General features: G+C 51.9%; 1 protein-coding gene across 1 annotated transcript in view; it reads left to right on the top strand.

The window, feature by feature from the left end:
* Nucleotides 1-8242: 8242 nt before the first annotated feature.
* Nucleotides 8243-26400, top strand: part of TGM3 (transglutaminase 3) — a gene marked incomplete at both ends in the record, with an annotated part of 32376 nt that continues 14218 nt past the window's right edge. Inside the window, 9 exons of the mRNA XM_080716431.1 lie at nt 8243-8342; nt 8609-8741; nt 11145-11218; nt 11723-11896; nt 12224-12466; nt 12964-13082; nt 14944-15072; nt 17987-18164; nt 18259-18394. Coding sequence (XP_080572557.1) covers nt 8243-8342; nt 8609-8741; nt 11145-11218; nt 11723-11896; nt 12224-12466; nt 12964-13082; nt 14944-15072; nt 17987-18164; nt 18259-18394 — 1286 coding nt within the window. The remainder of the gene's footprint in view (nt 8343-8608; nt 8742-11144; nt 11219-11722; nt 11897-12223; nt 12467-12963; nt 13083-14943; nt 15073-17986; nt 18165-18258; nt 18395-26400) is intronic.

The raw sequence follows: 26400 nt of genomic DNA, 5'->3' as shown, positions 1-26400 counted from the left end.
CAAACCCGTAAAATACTGTGAATGGCGGTTAGGACCATAGGAAAGGTTTGCCAAGGAAACCACTGGCCAGGTGCAAAAGATGAATGCTTTTTAAAACCACCCAGACCGGGATGGCTTGGCTGCAAAAAAAAAAAAAAAAAAAAAAAAAAAGTTATCTCCCATTTCCCGCTGTGAATGCACAGCACAGCCACCCAGGGTGCTCCGCTCCTGCAGGTTTTATCAGGAGGGGATGGTAGCTGTCCTGAAAGCCACCTCCACCCCCAGGAGGAGACTGAGGCCCCAGGATGGGTAGCACCTTACCAAGATCACACAGTAAGGTGGTAGCAGAGCCCAACACAGTCGCAGCCACCGGGTACTGTGGCCAGAGCCGAACTCACAGCCGGCACAGGACAGCCATCCTCAAGGTGGCTTCTGATTTGGGCTTGTGTTCCCTGCTACCCCCGAGCTTCTGCTTTGAAGATGAAGGGCTTGAAATAGCCCCTTCCAGAACCGACTATCCCTGAAATGAAACTGGGGACAGGGAACAGAAATGGCCCCGCACGCTCCCAGACCCCAGGTGTGTGTGGGGTACACAGTAGAGCCACACGCGGGAGCTGTCACTGTGAGTCGGCTGCCCGACACGGCCGTGACCCCGTGACTCATGGCCACCGAGCACTCAGAGCCCATCTAAATGGACCAGAGATGTCCTAAGGCCACTCTGGACGAGGACAATAACTGGCTGGGAGAAAATCAAAACAAGAGGGAGGGAAGCAGCTGAAGGCATCCCTCCTTCCATCTGTCCGTAGGAGGGGCGCGGTTCCCAGGGCGGCTCTGGTCACTCAGCCGAGGCGTGCGTCTGCTTTCGGGGTTCCTCAGGGGTGGGCTCTGCATGGCGCGGGGGCACGAGCCGAGCCGTCTGTCCCTCTCCGTGATACCACTTTGCTGGTAAACACGAAGCGGACTGTCATGAGGCCTGACAGGGTGAACCAAGGGCCGTGGGGACCAAAAGGAAGAGGGCTTTGGTCTTGGCTGGGACTTGGGTGGGGCAGACCCACTTGGTGGGGTGGGGGAGCTGGATGGGTCTGGAGAGCTCTCGGGCAGGTGTGACCCAGGGACTATCAGGAGGGCTCGTGTGCCGGTGCCAGGGGACTCTGTGTCCAGCTCCTGCCTTGAGACTCTAGGTTGGAATCAGAGGGGCCCAGTTCCTCTGCCCGTGGGTGAGAGGTGGCTTGACCTGTGGATGAGATGGCGGTGGTGGAGGCTGGCTGGACAGTGTCCCGCACAGAGAGGTCCAGCGTCCTGCCGTGGTCAGGAGTGTGCGTCGTGCATGCTGGTGGTGGGCCCAGTGGGGGGCAGTACTGTCCCCATGGCCAAAGCCTCCTGGAGGCAGACCCCTCAGGATACAAACCCAATCCCCAGGCCCCTGCCTGTCAAAGACCTGACCTCTGTTTGGGAGACTAACGGCTCTGCCCCGTTTGGGGCCAGGCACTGCCTTACCAGCCACCTTGGCGGGCTTGGCACTGGCCGTGGCTCGGGGCCGCCCCCTCTCTGGGCCTCGTCTCCCCACCTCCAGAGGTCGTCACGTGCTGGGGCTGTGGGGCTGCCATCAAACATTTCCCTCGGAGCTGGGCCACAGTGACTCTCCTCCCGTGGAAGCAGTCAGACGTTCCTCCCGGGTTCCTGCCTCCTCCTCTGTAACTCCAGGGCCTTCCTGGGCCCTCCTCGGTCTTAATTCAGATACCTGGACCACGGCAATACCTGTGCTCTCTGAAAGCAGACCACCCCTCCGGGCCCAGGGCAGGCAGAGAGGGCCAGCTGCCTCTGCTCCCTGGACAGCAGCCCTGTTCATCGGGGTCTGGCTCCACCCACAAGAGGCCTGCCCGTCTGCCTGTCCTATACTGTACATAGCTTTCACTGCTGTAAGATTGTGCGTGGGGGAGGACCAGAGGCCAAGGGTGAGTCCAGAGGCGCTCTCTGCTGGACTCTCTGCCCTGGGCTTTACTAGAGAAGTGGTCTGGACAGAGCCAGATGGTCCCCTCACCTCTAAAATGGGGTCACTGTGGGACCCGCCCTGGCACTCCCGCTCAGCACAGCTCATTATGACCTGGGAGCTTCTTTCAAGGGTCTGCCTTGGGGTCTAATGAGATGAAGTCACTTTCTAATCAAGGGGGATGTGTAAGGGGACCTCGCCATCAGGGGCCTCCCTAGCACCCATCCCCCCCCCATCAGCCCCCTTCATACCCACTGGGTCCCCAGTCCTGGGTCCCCGTGTGCTTCCTGTGACCCTCGGAAGGTTTCCTGGGCTGCCTCCACCCTGCAGACCCGAGCTGCGCCCAAAGGGCAATCTTCATCCTCCCCAGGGCTGGGTGTGTGCTGAAGTTGGGAAATTTTCATCCTATTGCTTGGGAGTGGAGGGAACAAGGCCTACAGCCTTTGGCGCGGGCTGAGAGACTTAGCCTTATTTTCCCCATGAGAAGAGGCCAGTGAGTCCTTCCCCGCTCCCTCCCGAGCTGCAGCTCAGGCGAGCTGATCATATGACAGAGCTTCAACCTAGAAATGACACAGAGGCCCAAGGTACGGATGCTCAGTCCTGGATGCATATTTAGAATCACCAAAAGAGCTTTTAAAAAGTACCAGTGCGGCCAGGCATGGTGGCGCATGCTTGTAATCCCCGCGCTTGGGAGGCTGAGACAGGAGGATAGCATGGGTTCGAAGCCAGCCTCAGCTACTTAGTGAGGCTCTCAGCAACTTAGTGAGGCTCTCAGCAACTTAGTGAGACCCTGTTTCCAAATAAAATATAAAATAGGTCTGGGAGTACAGCTGGAGGTAGAAAGCCTCTGGGATCCAGCCCCAATACCACCAAAAAATAAAAAATAAAAAGTACCGGTGCTGCTCCTAAACCAGAGGTTCTAATTTAATTGGTTGGGATGGGGCTCAGACCTATACAATACTCCAGGTAATTCTTCTGGGCGGCTAGGGTTGAGACATGGGAAGGAGAGGAGGGGTGAGGAGTTGTGCTCTCCCCTCTCGCCCTGGCAGCATGGCGTCTAGGCAGGGGGCTGGCTGTGGATGGTGGCTTCTCTCTGACAGTTTCAGGAACTGTATACACATCGCCACCGCAATCACCTTGTGGCTGCAGGTTGGCAGCTCTGAGTCCCACTTAGGCAAAAATGGCTCCCAGTCTGGACTCGGGTCCAGGCTCTTTCTGAGCTTGTGATATTGGGCAAATGGTTTCACCGAACTCGCTTCCAAATGGCTCATCTAAAAAAAAAAATCTCTCTTCTTGTGACTATTAAGGCAGGTAAAGTGCTCGGCGTAGTGTCTGGCATGGAAGAGGACCCCAGGGGCTGCCCAGAGAAAGTTCAGCCCTCCTCTCTTCTTGGGCTATTTTTGTCCCTGTTTATGCAGCCCCAAGGCGTTTGTTCCCTTCGACTCCTGGGGGTCCCAGTTTAGGGGTAGGTGTATCTTGGGTCCTAAAAGAGGGAAAATCTTCAAGTCTCATCAACACTTTCAACATATGAGACAATTGCAGTTCAGAGAGTGAGGTCCTTGTGCCAGGGCTCCTGCCGGTCCAGGACTCAGTCCAGGGCTCATTCCTCTTCATTCACGGAGCCTCGGCAGCCCCTCCCTCTGCCCCCAGCAGAGCCCCGGGGTTCCTGCCACCTGGGTGCAAGGCCTGTGCCATTGGGCTGCTTAGGGTTTGACAGTGTTTGAACCTGCGACAGGGGCCAGGAGGGGGGTAAAGAGAGAAAGGGGAGGGAGGCTGGAGCTGAGCAGCACACGTGAGCATCCTCAGATCAGAGGTGGGGCTGGCTAGGAGCTGCAGATGTGCCCGGGGGCGGGGGGGGGGGGGGGGGCGTGGCCTTGGGTGTGGCCCAGCCCTTCTGGGACTTGGAGCTAAACAGGGTCTTCTGCGGGGCCAAGCACTGTTCCTAAGCTCCTCTGTGATCTTAGCAGATGCCTCTGCTTTGGGGCCTCAGTTTTCCGACCTGTAATATGGGGCTATTGAATGGTATCACTAGCTTCAAGCTGCCTGTGGAAACCCAGTGGCAGGCTGTGAAGTTCGTTTAGTGGATTGTGACCAGCAATGTTTTTAGAATATGAAGTAAAAGAGAAAATATCTGAGTCCATCATGTATGGTAAGCATTCCATGAAACTTTATCAGTTATAGATTAATGTAGTGAACACTGTGTAAAATATATTTCTTAATGTTGTCTCTTAAAAAAAAGAACCTCAAGCCAGGCATGCTGGCACAAGCTTGTAATCTCTGCTTTTGGGAGGCTGAGACGGGAGGATCACAGTTCGTGTGAGGCCCTTTGCAACTCAGTGAGACCCTGTTTCAAAACAAAGAATAAAAAAAATAAGGCTAGGGTGTAGCTCCGAGGTAGAATGCCCCTGGGTTCCATCCCCAGTACAACAACAATCTCAAAAGCCACTTGGCTAGATGACTTGTACCATTCGTATCAGCTATGATTAACTTTATATGTCTGTAAGATAAAAATATATCTGTGTCTAGAGTAGGGTCTGGGCAAGGGGGGGAGTCCCACCACTGGAGTATTATCATCCCATATTTGGCCCTGCCTGCCAGCTCCTCCGTGACACCATGGTTCCCCCAGGAGCAGGGGTGAGACCTCAGCCACACGCCCAGCAGCTAAGCCCTCTCCCCTGGGTGCTGCTGGCCAGGTGATACCAACCTCCACAATCCGGGGTCATGTCACCCTGCTAAAGGTGACCCACCAAATAGCAGCACGGGGATATCCCTTAATAGGTGCATGGAGCCGAGCGTGGGGGCGCACACTTGTAACCCCAGCACTTGGGAGGCTGAGACAGGAGGATCACGGTTTGCGGCCAGCCTCAGCTACTTAGTGAGGCCCTCCGCAACTCAGTGAGACCCTGTTTCAAAATAAAGAATGAAAAATAGGGCTTGGGGTATAGCTCACAGGTAGAATGCCCCTGGGTTCCAACCCCAGTAACACACACACACACATACACACACACACACACACACACACACACACACACACACACGTGCATGGGATTAGGTTTGGCTCTGAATGATTGTGAACCCCCAAATAGCAATCTCTTAGCAAGGTCTTGTTCAAGACAGCAGTGCATTTCTTCCTTACAATGACGTCTAGATATAGACCATTCTGGGCAGCTAAGGAGACCGTGCGTTCCTCAGGGGCCCTCTGTCAGCCCCCCACTCTGCCACCTCTTAGGGTAAGGCCCCCCGTGGCGGGAGATGGCCACCTCACACCCACTCTCTAGACAGCAGGGGGAAAGCAGGAACAAGACATTTGCCAACAGCTCTTAAAAAGAGCCTTCCTCAGAAGAATTCAAGCCAGAGATTCAAATCGATGCTTACAAGGGAACGCTCATGGCACAGCCAAAGAGGAGCGCAACCCAGGCCCTCCGCTGAAGAACAGACAGCCGAACACGGTGTGCATATAGTGGAATGTCATTCCGCCACAGGAAGAGGATGGGCTAGTGAGACCCCTCCCGCAGGAACAAGCCTTGAAATCGCGCCAAGTAACGGGCGGCAGATGCAAAGACCACATGCGCTGTGAGTCCGTTTAGACGGAGCGTCCGGGACAGGCTGGTCCACAGAGGAAGAGGGCGGACTAGCAGCTGTCAGGCCGGGATACAGAAGGGCCGGAAGGGTGGCCGCTAATGGATGGGGTTCTTCTGGAATCGCACGGTGGCAATGGCTGCATAATGCTGCCAGTGCCCTGAACGATACTTTAAAATGATTCAGATGGTGATGTTTACCTTATGAGCATTTTATCGCAATTTTTAAAGAGCAAAAAGAAAAGATTCAGCCGGGCAGGATGGCGCACGCTTGTAATCCCAGCATTCGGGAGGCTGAAACAGAAAGATCGCAGGTTCGGAGCCAGCCTCAGCTACTTAGTGAGGCCCTCTGCAACACAGTGAGACCCTGTTTCAAAATAAAGAATAAAAAATAGGGCTGGGGCTGTAGCTCAGAGGTAGAATGCCCCTGGATTTAATCCTCAGTACTCAAAAAAAAAAAAAAATTCCCTAGACTCTGTACATTAATGTGGAACTGCTACCTACAAGTCGTTGGCCAGACCTTATTCACGGGGCCGCAGAGGAGCCTGGGAAATACAGTGTCTGTTCATGTGGGGGGTTTTCTTACCAGGGAAGAAGAGTGAAATGAGTACTGGGATAGAATTTAGCGATCTCTGCCACATTAGGACGGCTGGTGGCACTGATAGCCTCAGAAAGGGGGGAAAAAAAAGGCAATCCCAGGTCTGGCGCTAAGTTAAGCAGTAGCTCCTAGGTCAGCCCTGCAGATCAAAACCCTCATGAACTGTAGCCTGGGGAGCGCCAAGGATGCTGGGCGCCTTCTCCCTCTTCACACGCTTCGGACAGATTAAGCCAAGTGTCCTGTCCAGGGCGTGGGGTGGGGGATCAAGGTCATCCACTTTCAGTACAGCAGGTCCTGATTTTGAGGGTGGTAGAGCCGCTGCTGGGGCTCAGGTGGGTAAGGACTGAGGGAGGAGCTGGGAGGGGAGGTTCAGAAAGCACACAGAGGCTTCATGGGCACACACCCTCCCTGCAATCAGGGACACCTCGGAAGCCTCTCCCTGTGTTCATCCCCCTAGCCCTAGAAAGCTGCCCTTAGGGGACACATGTCAATCCCTCCAGGTGTCCACTGCCCCCTAGTTGTCAGGGTACCGATGCCAGGGGTTGGGGGAGCATCCCGAGGCTCCTCCACACCTAGGGTAGCGCTGGACACAAAGTCCTGCGTAAGACCTCATCCCAGGAGCGATGGGGACATGGCAGGGTCTGTAAGACCTGCTAATCTACTCTCGGCACCTCTAGCCACCAAGCATGTGGGGGTTTTTCCACACCAAGCGGTTCTCTATTTCTCAGTGGACACTAACTGGGTGTCCCGAGATTTGACGCAGTTCTGACGCTACGTGTCTGGAGTTAGCACAGACCCCATAAGTTCAGGGCTCATCCCGCAAGACGGACCTACATCGCATGTCAATCAAAAGCCCAGGTGGTCGCCAGTGCTTCCGGCTGACCGGCTGTAAAGGATTCCCACCACCCTCTCCTCAGGTTCCAAGATTCGCTAGAACAGCTCACAACTCAGGCACATGGTTTACTCACTAGGTTACCAGCTTATTATAAAAGGATGAAACTTTGGAACAGCCAGATGGAAGAGACACACAGTGCCCAGCATGGGTATGGCCTCTTCCCACAAGCCACCTGCCCAACACTTCGTGTGTTCACCACTGTGGGAGCCCTTCAAACCCCAGCTTCTGGGGGTTTTATGAAACCTTCATGACGCAGGCACGATTGACTAAACCATTGGTCATTGGTCATTAAGTCAGTCACCAGACCTCTCCCCTCCCTGGAAGTCGGGGGATGGGGCTGAAGGGTCCAGCTCTCTCATCTCATGATTGGTTCCCTGGCAACCAGCCCCCAGCCCAAGGCCATGCAGAAGGCCCTGGCCACCAGGCACCTGTTAGGAGTGAAAGGATGCTCCTCATTCCCAAGATCCCAAGAGACAGGAGCTGCGAGCCAGGAAAAAGCAGAGGCCAAAAATCCCTCTCTCCCTCTCTCCTTCCTTCCTTCCTTCCTTCCTTCCTTCCTTCCTTCCTTCTTTAATGTGCTGAGAACTGAACCCAGAGACATTCTACCTCTGAACTATACCCCCAGCCCTTTTCATTTTTTATTTTGAAAGAGAGTCTTGCTAAGTGGCTGAGACTGGTCTCAAGCCTGTGATCCTCCTGTCTCAGTCTCCCAAGTGCTAAGATTGCCAGTGTACACCACCATACCTGGCCCAAATATTTATTTCTTATGGCGTCATATGTGGGCTTAGAATCCTGGCTCTGCCAACTCCTGGGTGCTGGACCTTCGATAAGGTATTTTGATTCTTTGAGTTTTGGGTTCCAGTTGTAAGATTTCTTTAACGATACAAGTGTTCTGTGGACTGTGAGTAACAACTGATACACTGTAGGCAGGTAACAACTGGAAGCCCTCCTCCTGCAGCACAGCAGAGACCAGCATAGCCACAGGACCCTCACGAGAGCAGGCTCCTCACTGCCGGGGCTCACGCCTGCTGTGGGGAAGGCAGCAATGGCGGGCATGGCTTTGGAGCCAGCCTCTCCTGCGCACGGCCCACTGTCCTGCGGTCAGGAGCACAGGGACCATGACCAAGGCTTCTCTTCACTGAGCCTTCCCCATCTGTAAAACAAGAGACCATAAATGCCCGACTCACAGGGTTAATGGGCGAATGCGTGTTAAGACTTGGGATGGTGACTGGCATGGAAATGCCCAGGCTCTGATCATCGACACCACAGACACCCTGGTTCTGACTGAGGGGGTCACGCAAAGTGCACCTCGTCTCCCTGGTGGGAGGGATGGTGTTTTCTGCAGTCCAGGTGCCCTGGGGCTCAGCCTTGGCTTGGGCATTCTCCCCAGGACAAGCTACTGGTCTCTGGGATAAATAGGCGACCTCTGCTACTAACACAGCCCCAGGAAGAGTTCCAGCCTTTGGCTGAGCAGAGAAGGGCGCGGGCCGCTGGAGGGGCAGGTGCAGAGCCCCCACCTCCCTCCTTCCCCTGTGCTTGGCCACCCGGGATATCCTTTCTGTCCCCAGAGAGCTCGCAGTCAGAGCTGGAACTGCACCTGCAGAAGGCCATGGACCCCATGGTTGGGCAGGTTGAAGAATCTCCACGGAGGCTCACGTGGTCTGAGACCACGTGCTCCATACAGCCCTTCTTTTGCCTACAGTAAGACAGAAAGTGAAGTTCTACAAAGTTCTGAGATTTCCAGCGGTTGTTAGGTTTAGAAAGTGGGCACCAGTGTCCTAGAGAGGCCTGACACCCAGCGGCCTGGCTGGCCCTGTGCCACACAGAGCGCGGCGAGCCTCACGGTCTCAGCTCTCCACTTCTCCCCGCTCCTGTCCTTCCTTTCCTCTTCGCTGCATTCCGTGGCTGCTTGACGATTGGGTGAATGTCTTCATTGCCCTGAATTTATGCACAAATGTATCAGTTTGTCCTTTCAACCAATATTTCTTGAATGAATGAATAAATGGCCCAGGGAACGGATGGGTCTTTAGTTCTGGAGCCGGCAGCAAGGCCGCCTCTGGAGCCCTTCTCTCCAGGTTAGTCCGGCCACCGCCCCAGGGAGAAAGAGAAAGCTCCTACCCAGCCCGCGCCAGTGTCCCCACGCCCCGGTCCTGCTGGTCCTGCCTGTCTCCCTGACGTCACGCTCCTGCGCCCTGAGGCCCCCCGCCCATGGCCTTTTTTTTTTTTTTTGTACTGGGGATTAAACCTGGGGCTCCCCACCACTGAGCTAATCACCAGCCCTTTTTATTTTGTGCCTTGAAATAGGGTCTCACTAAATTGGCCAGGCTGGCTTGGAAACTGTGAGCCCCTGCCTCAGCCTCCCAAGTGCTGAGCTTACCTGTGTGCCACCTCCCCTGCTTCTTATGTCTTCCTGGAACCAGGTGACTTGTCATTGCGGTTTTGACTTGCATTCCCAGATGATTAGTGATGTTGTCATTTTTCAAAAACTTGTTGGCCACTTATATGTTTTCTATTAAAGCCCAACATTTTTTATAAAAAAAAATTTTTTCTTTTTTTTTTTTTTTGTGGTGCTGGGGATTGAACCCAGGGGCATTCTACCTCCAAGATATGCTCCAGCTTGATTTTTTATTTACACCCCAGCCTGATTTTTTATTTACACCCAGCCCAATGTTTTATTTATACCCCCAGCCCGATTTTTTACTCTTTATTTTGAAACACGGTCTCACTAAGTTGTGGAGGGCCTCACTAAGTATCTGAGGCTGGCTGTGAACCGTGATCCTCCAGTCTCAACCTCCCGAATACTGGGCTTACACTTGTGCCACCTCGCCCGGCTTGATGAAGCTGTTTCTGATTCAGCTGCTGAATGATTTTCTCCTACCTGGTCTCTCATGCACCTTCCTTGGGCAGGGGCTGGATTCACCCCACCCTACCCTCCACTCTGCCCTACCTGTGTCTTACCTGCTGCAAAAGCCCTTGAAAGCTAAAACTACATTCCACATATCTTTCTTCTTTCCAACCTTGTGTCTCACAGAGTCCTACAAATAATTGGTGCTTTATATATGTTTATCAAATGAATGTCCCAGATTCACCTTTCTTCATGGACTAAACTGAGTTGTACTTGGGTGGACGGAAATATTTTCTGTTGATTTGTTCTCTTATGTTTTCATTTGTGTGTCAAGTTATCCTAACACCGTCAAGCAATGCACTCGGCATCAGAATTTAAAGATTGGGAAGGCATGTTCTGATGAGAGACAGACAAATAAAAAGGAATTCTGACTCTGGGCTGTGCTGCCACGGGCCCGGTTAGAGTTGTGGCCTCGTCAGGAAAACAGAGACCAGTTTGGTTTGCTGAGGAACAGGTGATGTAATACGCCAATCATAACTCAAAAAGGAACAAAGGTTTCTCAACGGATTGATTGAGTGATTGATTGATTGATTGACTGACTGATTGATTGATTGATACTGGGAATTGACCCCAGGGACATTCTACCTTCAAGCTGCCCACCTTTTTAATTTAATGTGTGTGAGGGGGGGTACTGGGGAAGGAACCCAGGGGCATTCTACCTCTGAGCTAAACCCCCATCCCTGTTTTTTTATTCTTTATTTTGAAACAGGGCCTCACTGAGCTGCAAAGGGCCTCGCTAAGTAGCTGAGGCTGTCTGTGAATCTGGACCCTTCTCTTTCAGCCTACTAAATCCTGGGATTACAAGCATGTACCACCATGCCGGGGTTATAGTTTCTATTTGAAACCGGGTTTTACTAAGTTGCTGAGGGCTACGCGTGGCCTCCAAGCAGCAATCCTTCTTCCTGTCTCAGCTTTCCAAGTCCAGAGAGGACAGGTGTGCACTACCACACCCAGCTTCGACCGGTTTCTATGGGGCAAATTCCTCTTACATCATGGTGTCCCTCATAAGCCCTATGCAGCTTACCTCAGTCACCTCTGCGATTATATAAAGAAAAGTAGAGGAGGAATTTGGAGACATGTGTCCTCCAGGTCTTATCCAGGGATACCGCTGGCCTTTGACCTGCTCGTCTGTACAGCTCTTACAAGCGAGCATGTCCAGGTTCCCTCTGGGCCAGTGATTCCCCGATGTCTGGGCCTAGAATTGCTGCTTGCTGCTCAGTCGTGGCCGGCCTCCCCAACCCCCGGGCCCAGGCCAACACCAGCACCATTGCAAGTATGGAAAAGGTACAAATTATAGAGGCCAACATTTGCTGGATATTGTAGTGATCAAAGAACCTTGGTCTTGGTGGCCGAGAAAGCAAGCCAGGCCGTGAATTGGAGAGAAGCGTGCCCCTCCCCAGCTCTGTTGGAGCCCCGTCCACAAAGCCAAGAAGGTGCTAAAAGCAGACAACAGTGCTGTGGGGACACGGGTCTTCCTGGGTCAAAAGATGCTCTCAGCGATGGGGGCCGCGTGCGGAGAGGCTCAGCCGTCTGAAAGGGCCGGGCGTTTCTGTGATCTTGGCCACCTGAGTTGGGTTGTCTGGGTCTGGGAAGGCTGGATGGAAACAGATCAGGAGACGTTCGCCAGACAGATCAAACTCCTGGTCTTTTAATGTGATTCCTTCCTAAGTTGGGCTCTGTCCTGCAGCCTCCACGCTACCCTCCCCCCTTTACTCCCTCCCCCGCTTTCCTCACCTGCCCACCTCCGGGGTCTTCAGGTCCTCCTGTCTGTCTTTAGCTTTGGGGATCCAGAATGTCAACCTGCAGGTGGCCGCCAACCGGCGCATGCACCACACAGACAAGTTCTCCAGCCGGGACCTCATCCTGCGGAGAGGCCAGCCCTGGGAGATTTTACTCTACTGTAACCGGAGTCTCAGCTCGGAAGACCGTCTGGACTTCATCGTCTCCACAGGTACCTGCTTACTCTCCCCCCGCACACACACACACATACACCTGAGAAGCCCTCGCGGCTGGGCACCCGGGAAAGATGGTGACCACGCCGGGATCGCTGGGCTTTGGGCTCTAGCATGGCTCCGCCAACCCATGCAGTGTGACTACCCACCTCTGAGCCCAAGGGCGAGCTTCAGATACGAGGAGCTCCTGCATGGTCTCTCCCGTTACTGCCAGTGCCAGGCTGGGCGTGAATCCCCCAGAGTGCTTTGCAGTTGTATGGGGACCTGATCTCCCGCGGTCTAGCCGGCTCCTGCTTGTCTTCACCCCTGTCCGCCTTATTTCACAGGACCTTCCCCCTCGGAGTCAGCCAGGACCAGGGCCACGTTTGCGCTCTCCAATGAGGAAGGAAGGAGCGGCTGGAGGGCAGTGCCCGTGGCCAACAACAACAACGTTCTGACCGTCGCCCTGTCCAGTCCCATCAGTGCCCCCATAGGATGGTACACGTTCAACATTCAGATCTCCTCCCGGGGGAGCGCCTCCACCCTGCAACTTGGGGCGTTCATACTGCTGTTTAACCCCTGGCTGCAAGGTAGGCCTCTGACCGCCCGCACCCCCAGCCCGGGTGTAAGCAGGGAACAGGGAGGGGACGGGTGCTCTTTGCAGACTCAGGTTAGGGGGCTGAGAACTGAGCCTAGAAGCTGGAGTTGAGAGGCTCTGTGACGGGCCAGTCACTCTAGCTCTCTGACCCCCAAGTTCTTCCCCATGACCTGGACAGCCCATAGTTTCCTCTGGACATCACATGGGCGCTTACGCACTGCCGGGGGGTGGTTGCTCACAAGGGACCCTGACTGTGGTACAACTCTGCAGTATGGCGGTAGCTTCCTGCCGGACAGAAGGAGTGTCTCATCCCCGGGGTCTCATCTTCAGAGCCTCAGGCTGGCCCCGCTTCTCTTTCCAGCCAACAAAGAGAGCTGGAAGCTAGCCCAAGACCTCACTCCTTGGTGGAGGCCGGGCGAGGAGGGCTGGCCTCGTTCCTCCTCTGTGGGATTGTTCTGGTCCCTGGCATCTAGTTTTTGTGTCAAACAGGTGATGATGTCTTTATGAGTAACCAAGCCGAGAGGCAAGAGTACGTGGAGGAAGACTCCGGCATCATCTACGTGGGGAGCACGAATCGAATCGGCATGGTTGGCTGGAATTTTGGACAGGTAAAGGGGCTCAGACGAAGGCTGAGGGTGTGTCCGTCTTACACGGGGTCAGTGGCTTGTCCCACAGAGCAGGCCACATCTGTCCCTTCGCCTGCCTTTTCATTCATTAAGACATTTATTGGGCGCCTACTATATCCCAGACCCCGAGCAGCACACAAAGGACACAGGAGATGAAAAAGATCTCCTGCGAGCCGGGCGTGGTGGCACACACCTATAATCTCAGTACTTAGGAGGCTGAGACAGGAGGATCGCAGGTTCAAGGACAGCCTCAGCAAGTAGTGAGACTCTCAGAAACCTAGTGAGACCCTGTTTCAAAAAAAAAAAAAAAATAAAAAATAAAAAGGGCTAGAGGTGTAGCTGGGAGGTAGAATGCCTTGGGCTCAATCCCCGGCACCCAAAAATACAAAAAGTCTTCTTGGCAGGCTCACAATCTAGTGGGCACGACAATCACACACAATCAATGTCCTGAAGCATGACTGATTACTGGTATCACGATCCACAGATAAGTGTAAGGCCCAGGAGAGGCAGGACAGTGACATGACTTTACTATCCATTCCATGAACAAATGTGACGAAACATCCTGTCATATGCCTTGGCCTTTCAAACTGGATTTCCTTTGTCCTGTGTTACCTTGACTCACATATGAGCCCTGAGAGTTCCCAAGTCTTTTTTGCTCAGTTTAGGAAACTTCCAGGAATATCCTTCCATATCTCTCTCTCTCTCTCTCTCTCTCTCTCTCTCTCTCTCTCTCTCTCTCTCTCTGGTACTGGAGAACAAGCCCAATGGCATTCTACCTCTGAGCTACACCCCCAGCCCTTCATTTATTTAGAAACAGGGTTTTTCTAAGTTTCTGAGCCTGGCCTCGAACTCAGCCTGGCCTCCTGTCTCGGCCTCTCAAATGCTGAAATAACAGGCTTATGCCACTATGCCCACCTCTTAGGCATTAGAATGCAGAACAGCCAGGGGCCTGGGTGCCCAGAGGGCTGGGCAGCACATGCTTTGCCCTGCCCCGGACCCCACCCCCCGTTCCGCAGCCCACCAGAGCAAGTCTTGCCTCTGTTGGGTCTGTTTCTGTGTCACATTTCATTAGAAGGGAGGAAAGAAAAGAAAGAAAGAAAGAAAGAAAGAAAGAAAGAAAGAAAGAAAGAAGAAAGAAAGAAAGAAAGAAAGAAAGAAAGAAAGAAAGAAAGAAAGAAAGAAAAGGGAGGGTCAGGGCCTAGAGTTGCAGCTGGGGGTGGAAGGGAGGCCATTTGGGGAGGTGTGGTTAAGAAGGCCTTAGGAAGGAGTTTTTCATCAGCATCCTGGAAGGGGCAAAGGGACTCGATGGATGTCTTGGAGAAGAGCATCGCAGGCCAGAGGACCTGCAAATGCCAAACCCAAGGGCAGCGGGCGGCGCGGTTACTTAGCCGAAGTCTTCTTTCGTGGGAGTGGCTTCAGACGTGTCTTTCAGTGACATATTTTACCTTTATAACTGGTTTCCCAGGGCTGTAAATAATGTGCTCCAAATCACAGTCCTAGCTAGAAGGAAACGGAAGAGCTTGGCCCGATCCCTTGTCTCACAGACAGAAACTGAGGCTAGACAGGCACAATCACCGCTCCCCAGTCCGAATCAGCGGGGAGTGGACCGCACCAGGCGCCCTCCTGCGCCCTCCCCGGGTCCCGTGTGCAGCAGGCGCTCTGGCTGAATCTGAGGACAGGGTCTGGGCACCGCGGCCGTCTCCTCAGCGGCTTTGGTTTGGAAAGCCACAGAGCAATGGGACTGGGTAGGTCCCGTGGCTTCGGCGTTGTGGCTCCATCCCCGTAATTAGCCGACACCACTTGTCATTTCGTCCGCCCTAATATATGGTCCCATTCCGAACAGTTTGAAGAAGACATTCTGAACATTGGTCTCTCCATCCTGGATAAGAGTCTGAACTTCCGCCGTGACGCTGTGACTGACGTGGCCCGCAGAAACGACCCTAAATACGTTTGCCGGGTGCTAAGTGCAATGGTGAGTCCCAGAAACGGCTAAGAACTGGCCGCTACCGTGTGTCGCGTTGGGGTGGCCACGTCCACCTCTGCAGGGCGTCTCCTGCGAGATCAGACAGTCAGCGGCCATGACTGTCCCATTTGCCAATGGGCAGCATTGAGAATCCTCCAGGTCAGGGGCTGGCCTTGAACACGGGGATCCTCCGGGTCAAGGGCTGGCCTGAGCCACCCGGTAAGCGGCAGGCAGAGGCAGAACTTGGCCCAGGTCTGGTCTACTCCAAAGCCCCTCCCGCTGTGCGGCGAGGCCTTGCTCAGATGGGAAGCTGTTCCCAGCAGCCAAGCCACGGAGCCTGCCCGGGTCCCTGCCCACCTACAAAAGAGGCCAAAAAGATGTAAAAAGGAAAAATGGATTCTATGCAGTTTGTTAAACTGGGGAGAAGCACCTCAATTGTTTCTCTACTGGTCCTACAGAAGCAATTTATTTAAAAAAATGAAAAGCCAAGAGATAGACACGTGGAGATTTCGTTAGACCTCACTTAGCTAGAGAACGTTTTAGCTTTCTTGACGCCAGTCTTTGGCTTGAGGGAGTCTGGGAGGTCTCTGTTTGGGAGGTCTCTGTTTTGAGGGGAACTTGCCCTTCGTGAGCCTTTCAGGGCTAGGACAAGAGGGAAGAGGACGCAAGCTAGGGCCGTGCTCTGCCCTGGGGCCTCCTGGAAGGGAGGCTCGTCCTGCTAGCGAGCTAGAGCCTTACCCTCCTTCACAATCATCAGGCGTGCAGCACGGCGCGCTGGAATGTCAGAACGGCAGGGCAGCGGGCCACCCATTCATTATCTAGATGGGGAAAGAAGCCCAAAGAGCTAACATGACTCGCTCCTGGTACGCGGCCCATGAGTCAGGCCGACCAAGGCCTGGGCTCCCTTCCAAGGCCCAGCACTGCTTTCTATTCACTGGGACTTCCACATGAGACATCTGTCCTGCGCAGAACTCGGGGACACACACACACACACACACACACACACACACACACACACACACGCCAAACCCTGGAGGAACCTGGAGTCAGTGTAAAAGTGGCCAGAGGACCTACCTGCTCAAAAGTTACAACTTCAAAGCCTAAACGCTAAGGCAAGTTCTTTCATCTTCACTTCCTCAAACCAAATAATCACCCAGGAGTATCTTCACCTTCTTCGCCTTGGGGCCCCTGGGGTAGGCCTGTCTCGGCCTTTTACTCTCGAGAGCTGGATTATTTCCAGTCTAACAAGCTAGCTCGTTGGCTGGGACTCGGAACCCCCTTTCAGCCGCACGAGGAAGACGTGGGTTAGGCAGACAGGGCTTGTGGAGGGCTGGCTCTCAGGCGCCGCCCGCAGGGAAGGAGCAGTTAGGCCTGGAAAACATGGAGACTTGTGGCCAGGAGGCTAGGGCTGCCAGGAAAGGGAACAGACAGAAGGGGCTGGGTGAGCCCCAAGAACCCAGAGGCCTACAAGAGGGGGTGTTAAACTGAGGCAGGGATCCCTGGAGTTCAGGGTCGCCTAGCTGGGAGGGAGTGGGTGAGGCCCGCCAGCACGCTCAGCTCAGTAGCTGCTGACTCAGCCTCAGCCTGGGGCCAAACCACTTTACCGTGGAGCCAATTTCCCTGGCTGCCCCTCCCCATGCTCTCTGCAGACCTCCCGATGGGCTGGGCCCGAGCTAATTATGGCCTGCACAGGGCTTTGAAAATGCTCAGCTTTCAGCCAGAGATGCCCTTGCCAACTGCTACACGGGTGGCAGGCGCACCTGTGACTCAGGAGACAGAGAGGTTTGCACGCACAGCTCCCAGCTCGGAGGAGCCCCGTCCCGCGCGGTCGTGCTCTTACGGCCCTCCTGCAGGGGGACGCGCAGCTCACTGAGGGCCCAGGAGAGCTGGGCCGGGCCTGGCCTGGGCCAGGATCTGTCTTCAGGCTGCCCATTCTCACAGGCCTTGCCATCTGGACACTCCAAAGAGAGGAGATAGAGCGCATGGCCTGGTGTCCAGCGGCTCACTGGATGGCTGGGGTAAACGGTGAAGACTTAGGGCCCAGAAAGGCATGCACACTTGCCCATGATCACCTTACCAAGCTGACAAGTGGCAAGGCAGAGCTTAGAACCTGGGTTACCCTCTCTTTTAAGTGTGTGTGTGTGTGTGTGTGTGTGTGTGTGTGTGTGTGTGTTCCTGGGGACCACAGGGCCTTAAGCACTCTACCACTGAGCTACATTCCCAGTCCTCCTGTCTCTTAACTTTCTATTATGGAAACGTTCAGACCTACACAAAAGTTAGAAAGTATAAGTTCCCATGTTCCAGCCAAGCATGGTGGCACATGCTTGTAATCCCAGCATTCAGGAGGCTGAGATGGGAGGATCTCAGTTTGAGGACAGCCTCAGCTACTTAGTGAGACCCTTTGCAACTCGGTGAGACCCTGTTTCAAAATAAAGGATAAAAAACAAGGCTGGAGGTGTCGCTCGGAGATAGAAGCCCATTGAGTTCCATCCCCAGTACCGTAAAAAAAAAAAAAAAAAAAATTCCCGTGTTCCCATCCCCAGTGTCCACAATTGCCCACCCAGGATGGCCTCAGGCCACCTCTGACCCTCCACAGGTGGTCTCACAAGTGGTCTTCTCAAGGAGGCAGTCCTCTGCAGGTGGCATTTCTGACCCTGCCCTGTCACCAGTGGACTGTGGAGTCTGTTTTCCACGCAGCTAGAGCAGCCGCCTGCACCAAGGGCCATCAAACACGGCCCGTCGTGCAAAGCACCTCCAAGCTCCGGCGTTCTCAGCCCCTCCAGGATGACTGCTGCGGTCCTCACCCACGCAGCCAGAGACCCAGCAAAGCCCAGGCGGGGTCCCCGCTTCCTCCCTGGCCTGCCCACCTGCTCCCTCTCACTAGGATGTCCTGGGCCCGGCTCATTTGGGGTTTTTCTGCCAGGTCAATGGTAACGATGACAACGGCGTGCTGGCCGGGAACTGGAGCGGCAGCTACACGGGGGGCCGGGACCCCAGGAACTGGAACGGCAGTGTGGAAATCCTCAAGGAGTGGAAGAAGTCGGGCTACAGGCCAGTCCGATACGGCCAGTGCTGGGTCTTTGCTGGGACCCTCAACACAGGTACCTGGGTGCCGGTGCCCCCGCCAGGCCCGGGGCGGGCGGTGCCAGGGTGCCCCCCACCATGGCACCAGCCTCACACGGACCTCCACTGCAGTGCTGCGCTCCCTGGGAGTCCCCTCCCGAGTGATCACCAACTTCAACTCGGCTCACGACACAGACCGCAACCTCAGCGTGGACGTGTACTACGACCCTATGGGGAACCCCCTGGAGAAGGGCAGTGACAGCGTGTGGTGAGTACCCCGCACTGTGCGCACCAAGTCTAAGCACCTCGCCCTGGGACGCAGCTCCATGCTAGGGTGGGGGGAAGGGCTTTGGGATGAAATCGCTGCCGAGGGGGTTCATACACCTGGCACACCCCAAAGGCCTCTTCTCCACGCTCCGCGGACGAAGCCCGTGAAAGACAGGGTCATGTGCACCAAGAAACCACCCTGAGGGGCAGACCCCTTACGCTGAGGGCACCGTAGACCATGAAAGGTGGAGCTATGGACTTTCCAGGAAGAGATACAAGCTGACCTCATTCCAGGCAACCCAAATGAATGGAGGGCTTTCTTTTTTTTTTTTTCTTTCTTTTTCTTTTTTTTTTTGGTGGTGGTACTGGGGTTCCTGGAAGCCCTTCTACCTCGGGGCTACACTCCCAGACCTATTTTATATTTTATTTGGAAACAGGGTCTCTTACGCCAGCGCGTCTGGCTTCAAACCTGCGCGATCCTCCTGTCTCCACCTCCCAAGCACGGGGATTACAAGCGTGCGCCACCACGCCCGACCAGGGGTTTTCTAGAGGAAGAAAAGTGACATGTTTTCTCCCAACATAAATGTATACACTCACTGTCAATCTTGGTAGACAGAATGAGAAGCCCTAAGTTTTGTCTGGAGTTCGGATGAAAATAAGAAATTTATATGTATTGGGCATATGTACTTCTAACTATAAATATGCCATGTATATACATATCTCTCTATACATATATACAATTTATTGTGTGTTTGTATATATATATATATATATATATATATATATATACACACAACAAATGTGTGTGTGTGTGTGTGTGTGTGTGTGTGTGTGTGTGTTACTGGGGACTGAACCCAAGGGCACTCTACCACTGAACTACACCCCAAGCCTTTTTGATTTTTTATTTTAAAGCAGGGTTTCTCTAAGTCGCCAAGGCTAGCCTGAAACTTATATCCTCTTGTTTCAGCTTTCCAAGTGCTAGGATTATAGGCATGTTTCACTACATCTGGCTCGCATATATGTTATTTTACAATAGATGCCAACTAGAAGTAGGTTATAAAAAGTTTATAGACATATATCTATAACTACATAGAGCAATATATAAACCCAAAATATATACTGTTACAACTATTTAAAACTGCACTCTATGCCAAGTTATTACCAGATAGTAACTGAATATGTCTTTGTATGGGTATAGACAGATATCTCTGTGTCTCTTTTTGTAAGGAATCGCATACATTTGTTAATAATATATTATTTTAATCTGTTTCAAAGAATACACACACACACACACACACACACACACACACAATTGCTCACAAGTATTTATGTGCCTAGATAACCTTGTAGCAGATGCAATCTTATTTCTAGATATTTAACTTTGAAACAGTCGATCTAGACTATTCTTTTACATGTGATTCCCAGAGGAAGCAAGCCCACAGACTTAGTGTGACTAATGTATAAATAGAAGTTTACAGAAAAACCTGTCGACCCAAACAACAGTCTTGACCAACAACTGCACTAGTGTTGGGCCCCTCGCAGTGCAGGACAGTGAGGCTCGGTAACTCCTCTGTGCTCAGGTGGAGTCCGAGGTTTCCTGCGGTGGGGGAAAAGCTTACTTTGAGATGTTCTTTCTAGGTCTGCACATAACTGCTTTTTTTCTAACAGCATGGCTGCTGTGGCAAGGTTTTTGTTCCCCAGCCTCGCATAAACGAGTGTCTTATCTTCTCCCTGGCTTTCTCCCTTGTTTTGGGGTCTGAAATCCTATTGCAGCGGGTTCTGATCATTGAAGTGACGTACCCTTGGCCTCAGTTTCTTCTACTAACAGAGATGATTGGTTGAACCAGATGCCTGATCTTCGGGGCAGGGTCCCCTGTGGTGTAACCCTTCTGTGTTGACTCAGCACACCAGAAACTGTGGGGAGGCCAGGAGGCCTGAGGCTCGGGCCCTCCATTAAGAGCACGCATGGCGCTGTTAAGCAACGGGGTGGGAGGCCGTCCGTCCTAGAGGAGCTGGCACCGCGGGACGGAGTGTGATGTGCCAGGCGTGTGACTCAGTCCGTGAGCACTGTGGGAACCCGGGAAGGAAATCCTCAAAGCAGGCTTCCATGAAACAGGAAGGTGGGGCTTTTACATTGACTTTGGACTTAGGACCCAGGTCTCTTAGTTACCCCACATCAGATTAATAGTTCATTACAAATATAATCACCCTTGGGACACGCAGGGGCCGGTAGGACAGACCTGGGTGGCTCCGCTGTCATTTCTGCTGGCCTTGTGGGAGGGTGCCAGGTCTAAAAGCTCTAATTGTCTCCTGCCTTCCCGCAAGCGAGCTTGTCTTCTCCTCCGCCAAGGGTCCAGCCACGCCTCACTCTCCTACTCCCTTTTCTGATCCCTCCTTAGAAAGCAATGGAGCTGATCGACCGTCCCCGCCCCATTCCCCAAGGGCTTGGGTGGGGAAGCAGCCCTGCTTGGTTTGAAGACAGGGAGTCCTGAGCCCTACTTCCAGGCCTACTACCAACTCTCTGTGGGACTTGTCCAGCAAACCTCATCCTTCTGGTCTCAAGTTTCTCCACCAGTGAAGCAGAAGAATTGGCCTAGGACTCAGCAGTCATTTACGTTTCTTCCCCACTTGAATTTCCCTCTTTTGTGTGTGTGTGTGTGTGTGGTACTGGGGGTGGAACCCAGGGCCTTTTCTATCCCCAGGTTACACCCCCAGACCTATTTTATACTTCATTTGGAAACAGGGTCTCACTAAGTTGCTGAGAGCCTCGCTAAGTAGCTGAGGCTGGCTTCGAACCTGTACGATCCTCCTGTCTCTGCCTCCCAAGTGCTGGATTACAAGCGTGCGCCACCAGGCCAGGCTTAAATTATTCCTCTTTTTCTATGAGAGCAACTCCAGCCCACCCCGCTTTTTCAATGAGTTACCCCTTCCCAAAGGAGCCATGCTACCCTCCCTGCATTAAATCTACCCAGGGGAGAGAGCTGAAGCAGGAGTCGTCGTCTGCCTGGAGTGAGATTACTAAACACTTATCATAAGGACAGCCTGTATTTGGATAGAAAAGCTTCGGTCTAGGTCGCCGCGTGTCCCAAGTGTTGACGGCTGTAGAACTTTATCCAGTGACCAAGGGCGAGGGCCAGTGAGGTCAGGCATCAGAAAATGCTGCGTGATAATTATTAGCAGCAACTAATAATAATTTGCTGAGCCATCGCCGTGCGCCAGGTACTGTTGCAAGTGCTGACACTGGTTCTTCACAGATGATGAGGCAAGCACTAGTATCACTGTCGCCAGCTGGTCCTTGAGGGAACCAAGGCACAGAGGGACTGAATAATTTACCCAGTGGCCTATATCCAGAAGGTGGTGCCGAGGAAATCTGAATTCAGGAGGATCTGGACACTAGGAAGTATCAGAGAATACAGAGTAGTGTAACTATTCCTGACTGATGTTTGAGAAATCCAGCAGCCGTCATCTTGAGATTTTTCAAAAGAGATTGGCCGGACAATCTGGAGTTCTGGTTAGGACAGATGCTGCCCAGCCTGTTGGGGTAAGAAGCTGGGTGCTCAAGCAGCAAATGCCACTTTTTTTTTTAGACTAAATGTGTCTCAGGGGCTCTTTGAAAAAAATTATGGACCCCAAATCGCATTGGGAATTAGTAACCAAGCTAGGGTTCCAATGCAGGTGTCCTTAAACAGGACAAAGGCTACTAAGACTGGAATGAACCTTTAAGAGGGCCCTGCTCATTGTACAGATGAGAAAACAAAGGCCCAGGGAGACATAAAGTCAGCACAAAGCAACCAACTTCCAATTAAAGCACCTAGTTGAAAGGCAGGTGATGGTGCACACTTGTAATCCCAGCAATCAGGAGGCTGAGGCAGAGGGTTACAAGGGCAAGGTGAGCCCGGGCAACTTAGTGAGACCCCGTCTCAAAATAAAAACAAACAGCTGGGCGTGGTGGTGCATGCTTGTAATCCCCGCGCTTGGAAGGTGGAGACAGGAGGATCGCACAGGTTCGAAGCCAGCCTTGCTGGCTTAAGAGACCCTGTTTCCAAATAAGATATAAAATAGGCCTGGGAGTGTAGCCTGGAGATAGAAGGCCCCTGGGTTCCATCCCTAGTACCACATAAATAAATAAATAAATAAATAAATAAATAAATATAAAAACAAACAAACAAACAGGGCTGGGGATGTAGCCCTGTGGTAGAGTGCCCAGGATTCAATCCCCTGTACCAAAAGAAAAAAGATAAAAATGTAGATAGGCTTACAGTGGTTGCACCTGCACCATGCTGCCCTCCCTACATTAAATCCACCCAGGGAGAGAGCTGAAGCAAGAGTCTTTGTCTGCCTGGAGTGAAATTACTGAGTGATTATTATAAGGACAGGTGATGTCCTTGTAATAATGATGCCTGGATTTGGACAGACTTTGCTCCTTGTCAATATTCCGTAAACAACCTAGTATAATCACTATTGTATTAGGTATTGTATTAGGGATTAGGTATTTTAAGTCTTCTAGAGAAGACTTCAAGTCTAGGAAGGATGTGCGCAGGCTGTACGCAAAAGCCATTTGATACGAGGAATTTGAGGTTACAGATTCTGGCATCCTCGGGGGGCTCTGGGGCCAATCCTGAGGGCCTCCAGGGAGGACTCGCTCATCTAAGGGTAAGCAGTTACGCACACGGCCCCTCGAAGTGTATGTCAGTACGTAAGTTCCTTAACCTTGCCACTTCTCGATGTTCCCACTGTGAACTGAAAGGCGAGACCGGGACTCCTCCGCCATCTCTTCCAGGTCTTTCCTTAATCACATTCGCAGGTTGCATTCTGTGTTCTAAGCCATTCTGCTCATGCCGCTGTTGTGGCTTAAGAAGCATAAGCCTCTGGAGTCTCCACTTCCTTCCATGGGGAGCTAAGTTCGGGATGCTGCCTTAATCCCGGGCCACTGTGAAGGAGGCTTCTGGAGTCTGCTCCGTCACTAAGCAGCAACCAAACGAATTGGAACACTTTGGCCAAGTGTATCTTGATGTTTCTGGCTTGTTCCCTTAAATTATCTGACTCTGCCTCCCGACTTCTGCCGTCACAAACCTGACTGTACTTGTAGACTGCGTAGCGCTCCGAGGTAGGAGGCAGGCAGGGGTTCCCCACCCTGCCTGGCAGGTGGATTTGGGCAGTGCTTCCAAAGAAGAACACCCACACCTCAGCAGGGCCCCTGGCTCCTCATGCAACCACCCCACACTCGCTCTGCCTCTGAACACCAACACTTAGCCCCTCGGAGTGCAGAGAGAGAGATACAAGACCGTGAGGGGCGGCCTCATCCCCAGAACCCTTAATCTCGGCAAGCGTGGTGCACGGAGGGCATCCCTGTCCCAGACACTGGGCACCTACAGGAGCTTTCCCTCTAGCAGGAGCTGCACTAGAGCAGTTTAACACTGCACTTTTTTTTTTTTTTTTAATGGCCATTATGGAGCAGAAAAAGTAAAATCGTTGAATTATGTTCAAGACTCAGAGGTCTAGTTGGCGGTCTCTGGGTGTGTCAGGCAAGAATTCTTGGCAGAGGCAGTATCTACAGGCTGGAGCTTACCTGCAGAAGGGCTTAGGGCTTGGGACAACTGTTTAGGTAAAGCCCCTAACTCCATGGTTTCAAAAGTAAACATGGCTCCGCGGCTATCTCTGGAGCAGTGGTTTATAAACGTCCAAGGTTACACCAGAATTAACTTGGGTAGGAGGCAGATGGGAGGAGCAGGAACCTACAGCTCTCAGTAAATGCCCCGGGGGACTCTAACTCCAACAGCCTGAGCTTTTCCTGAGCTCCTGTCCAAAAAGCCTCAAGATGGGGCAGGAGTCTAAGTTGGTAGGGAGAGAGTGTTACCACAAACGCAAGCTCGAACTGGAACTTCCAGGATGGCGCCCATGGACACCTGTGAGATGCATTCCTGATCTGTGTCAGCTTCTGCCCGAGGGAAGGAGGGACCGGGATGTATTTGTTATCTGCCCTGTTTTAAATAATTTCCACTTTGCAAATGCGTATTAAAACATAGCTTACCTTTTTTCTTAAACCAACCCACTCTTCTAGGGTTCTCTGCCAAGGACAAAATGAGTGAGTGAGGGGTCCTCACGGCCTCCCCCGCCCCCAAGGCATCTCCTCATCTGCCTCGCCCCCTCCTTGGTGAGCTCCAAACCGTTGAAAAGACCCATCCAAAGAGACGCGTTGTGGGTCTTCTTGGAGATCATCTTTATGTTGACTTTTTCTTCACAATTATAGGAAATTTCAAAATGTAAAAAATCAGGATGACCCTATTACTCGCATATGTTAACAATTGATCATTTTCTATTCAATCTTCTCCCTATTAGTTGTTCTTTGAATTGGGATTATACGTTTTGCGAGGTTTGAGGGCAAGGCAAACGTACGATAGATACATCCTGCCCTTTCTCATAGCTGGAAACCAGCTACTTCACAGTTTTAACTATTTGTTTTTAGTTAAATATTGTAAGTATTTCCCCATATTATTAAATAATCCCCAAAGATAAGATTATTTTGAATGCAACACGATCCATTATATGTTTGCACTATTATTTCTTCCCCTGTCGTTACCATGATATTTACTTCCCTTTTTTCTCTTTCTTCAAATTTCCTCAGTATGAGACCTTGGGTATCACTCATCTCTATGAGCCATACTGGACAGAGCTGTCAGTGGGGATAATAATTTTTTCTATCTTATAGGGTATTATAAGGATTAAATGAGTTAATATGGGGCTGAGAGGATAGCTCAGTGGAAGCATGCATACTTAGTATGCATAAGGCTATAGGAAGAAAGAAAGAAGGAAAGAAAGAGAGAAATAAAGAAAGAGAGAGAGAGAGAAAGAAAGGAAGAGAGAAAGAAAGAAGTTGATATAAGCAAAGCAGTTAGAACATTTAACTCTCCATGTTAATATTTACCATGCTATCTAACAATTTGTATGCTACACATAATTGTTTAAATATTCACTTATTTTCTAATTACAGAAGTAATGAGTAATTCTAATTATAAAAATGAAAACATTACAGAAATAATGCAAAACGTATTTCATACGCATCAAATACATAATTGTACACCAAACTGTTAATCATGGCTAAAACAACAGAATTATTAAGGACTAACTTTCTCCAATTTTTTATGTATAATTTATTTAAATTTAAAAGGGTTCATCATACATCTATATACATATATCTACATGCTTTTTGTGTGTGTGTGTGTGGTACTGGGGGTGGAACCCAAGGCTTTCTACCTCCAGATCATACTCCCAGACCTATTTTATATATTTTTTTTTATTTGGAAACAGGGTCTCACTAAGTTGCTGAGAGCCTCACTAAGTAGCAGAGGCTGGCTTTGAACCTGTGCGATCCTCCTGTCTCAGCCTCCCAAGTGCAGGGATTACAAGCATGCGCCACCGCGCCCGGCTCTACACACTTTGTTGAAAATTGATTTTCTTGCTTCCTGATGTGTTTTAGATGATCTCTTCTGTGCGTGTCTCAGGTTGACTTTGCCGTTCTTTTTGAGAGCTGTGTGCTATTCTACTGAGTGGCTATATATCCGGCCAGTCCCTTATTGACAAGTGTCTCCTCCAACAGTTTCCCTCTTACACACGCTTCCATGAAGACCTTCACACGTGCCTGCCTATGCGCACTCATGTGAGCTTTTCCATAGAAGAAATTCCTAGAGGTGGAAGTACAGGTTCCGTGAGTGCATGGATTTTCAAAGGTCACCAAATTGCTCTCCACAAAGGTCACGCCAGTTCAGACTCCCACCGGGGTGCATGACGGCACTTGCCCGCCCCACTGAGCCCGCGTGCCTGTCACCCTCTGCTTTCATGTTTGAAGCCTGATGGATGTAAGCGGTGTGTCACTGGGATGTTTCCCTTTGTCATTTTATTTTTCATTTAATAGTAGTGAGGAGGAAGCTGCCTTCGTGCCCACTGATCAATGAGAACTGCCTGCTCATTGCCTTTACTGGCGTGTTTTTCTCTTATGTCTTTTTTATT

This window comes from Muscardinus avellanarius (assembly GCF_963383645.1).
Source record: "Muscardinus avellanarius genome assembly, chromosome: 19".
Taxonomy (NCBI): Eukaryota; Metazoa; Chordata; class Mammalia; order Rodentia; family Gliridae; genus Muscardinus; species Muscardinus avellanarius.
Note: the sequence above shows the minus strand (reverse complement) of the source record. Positions and strands in the feature narration are given on the sequence as shown.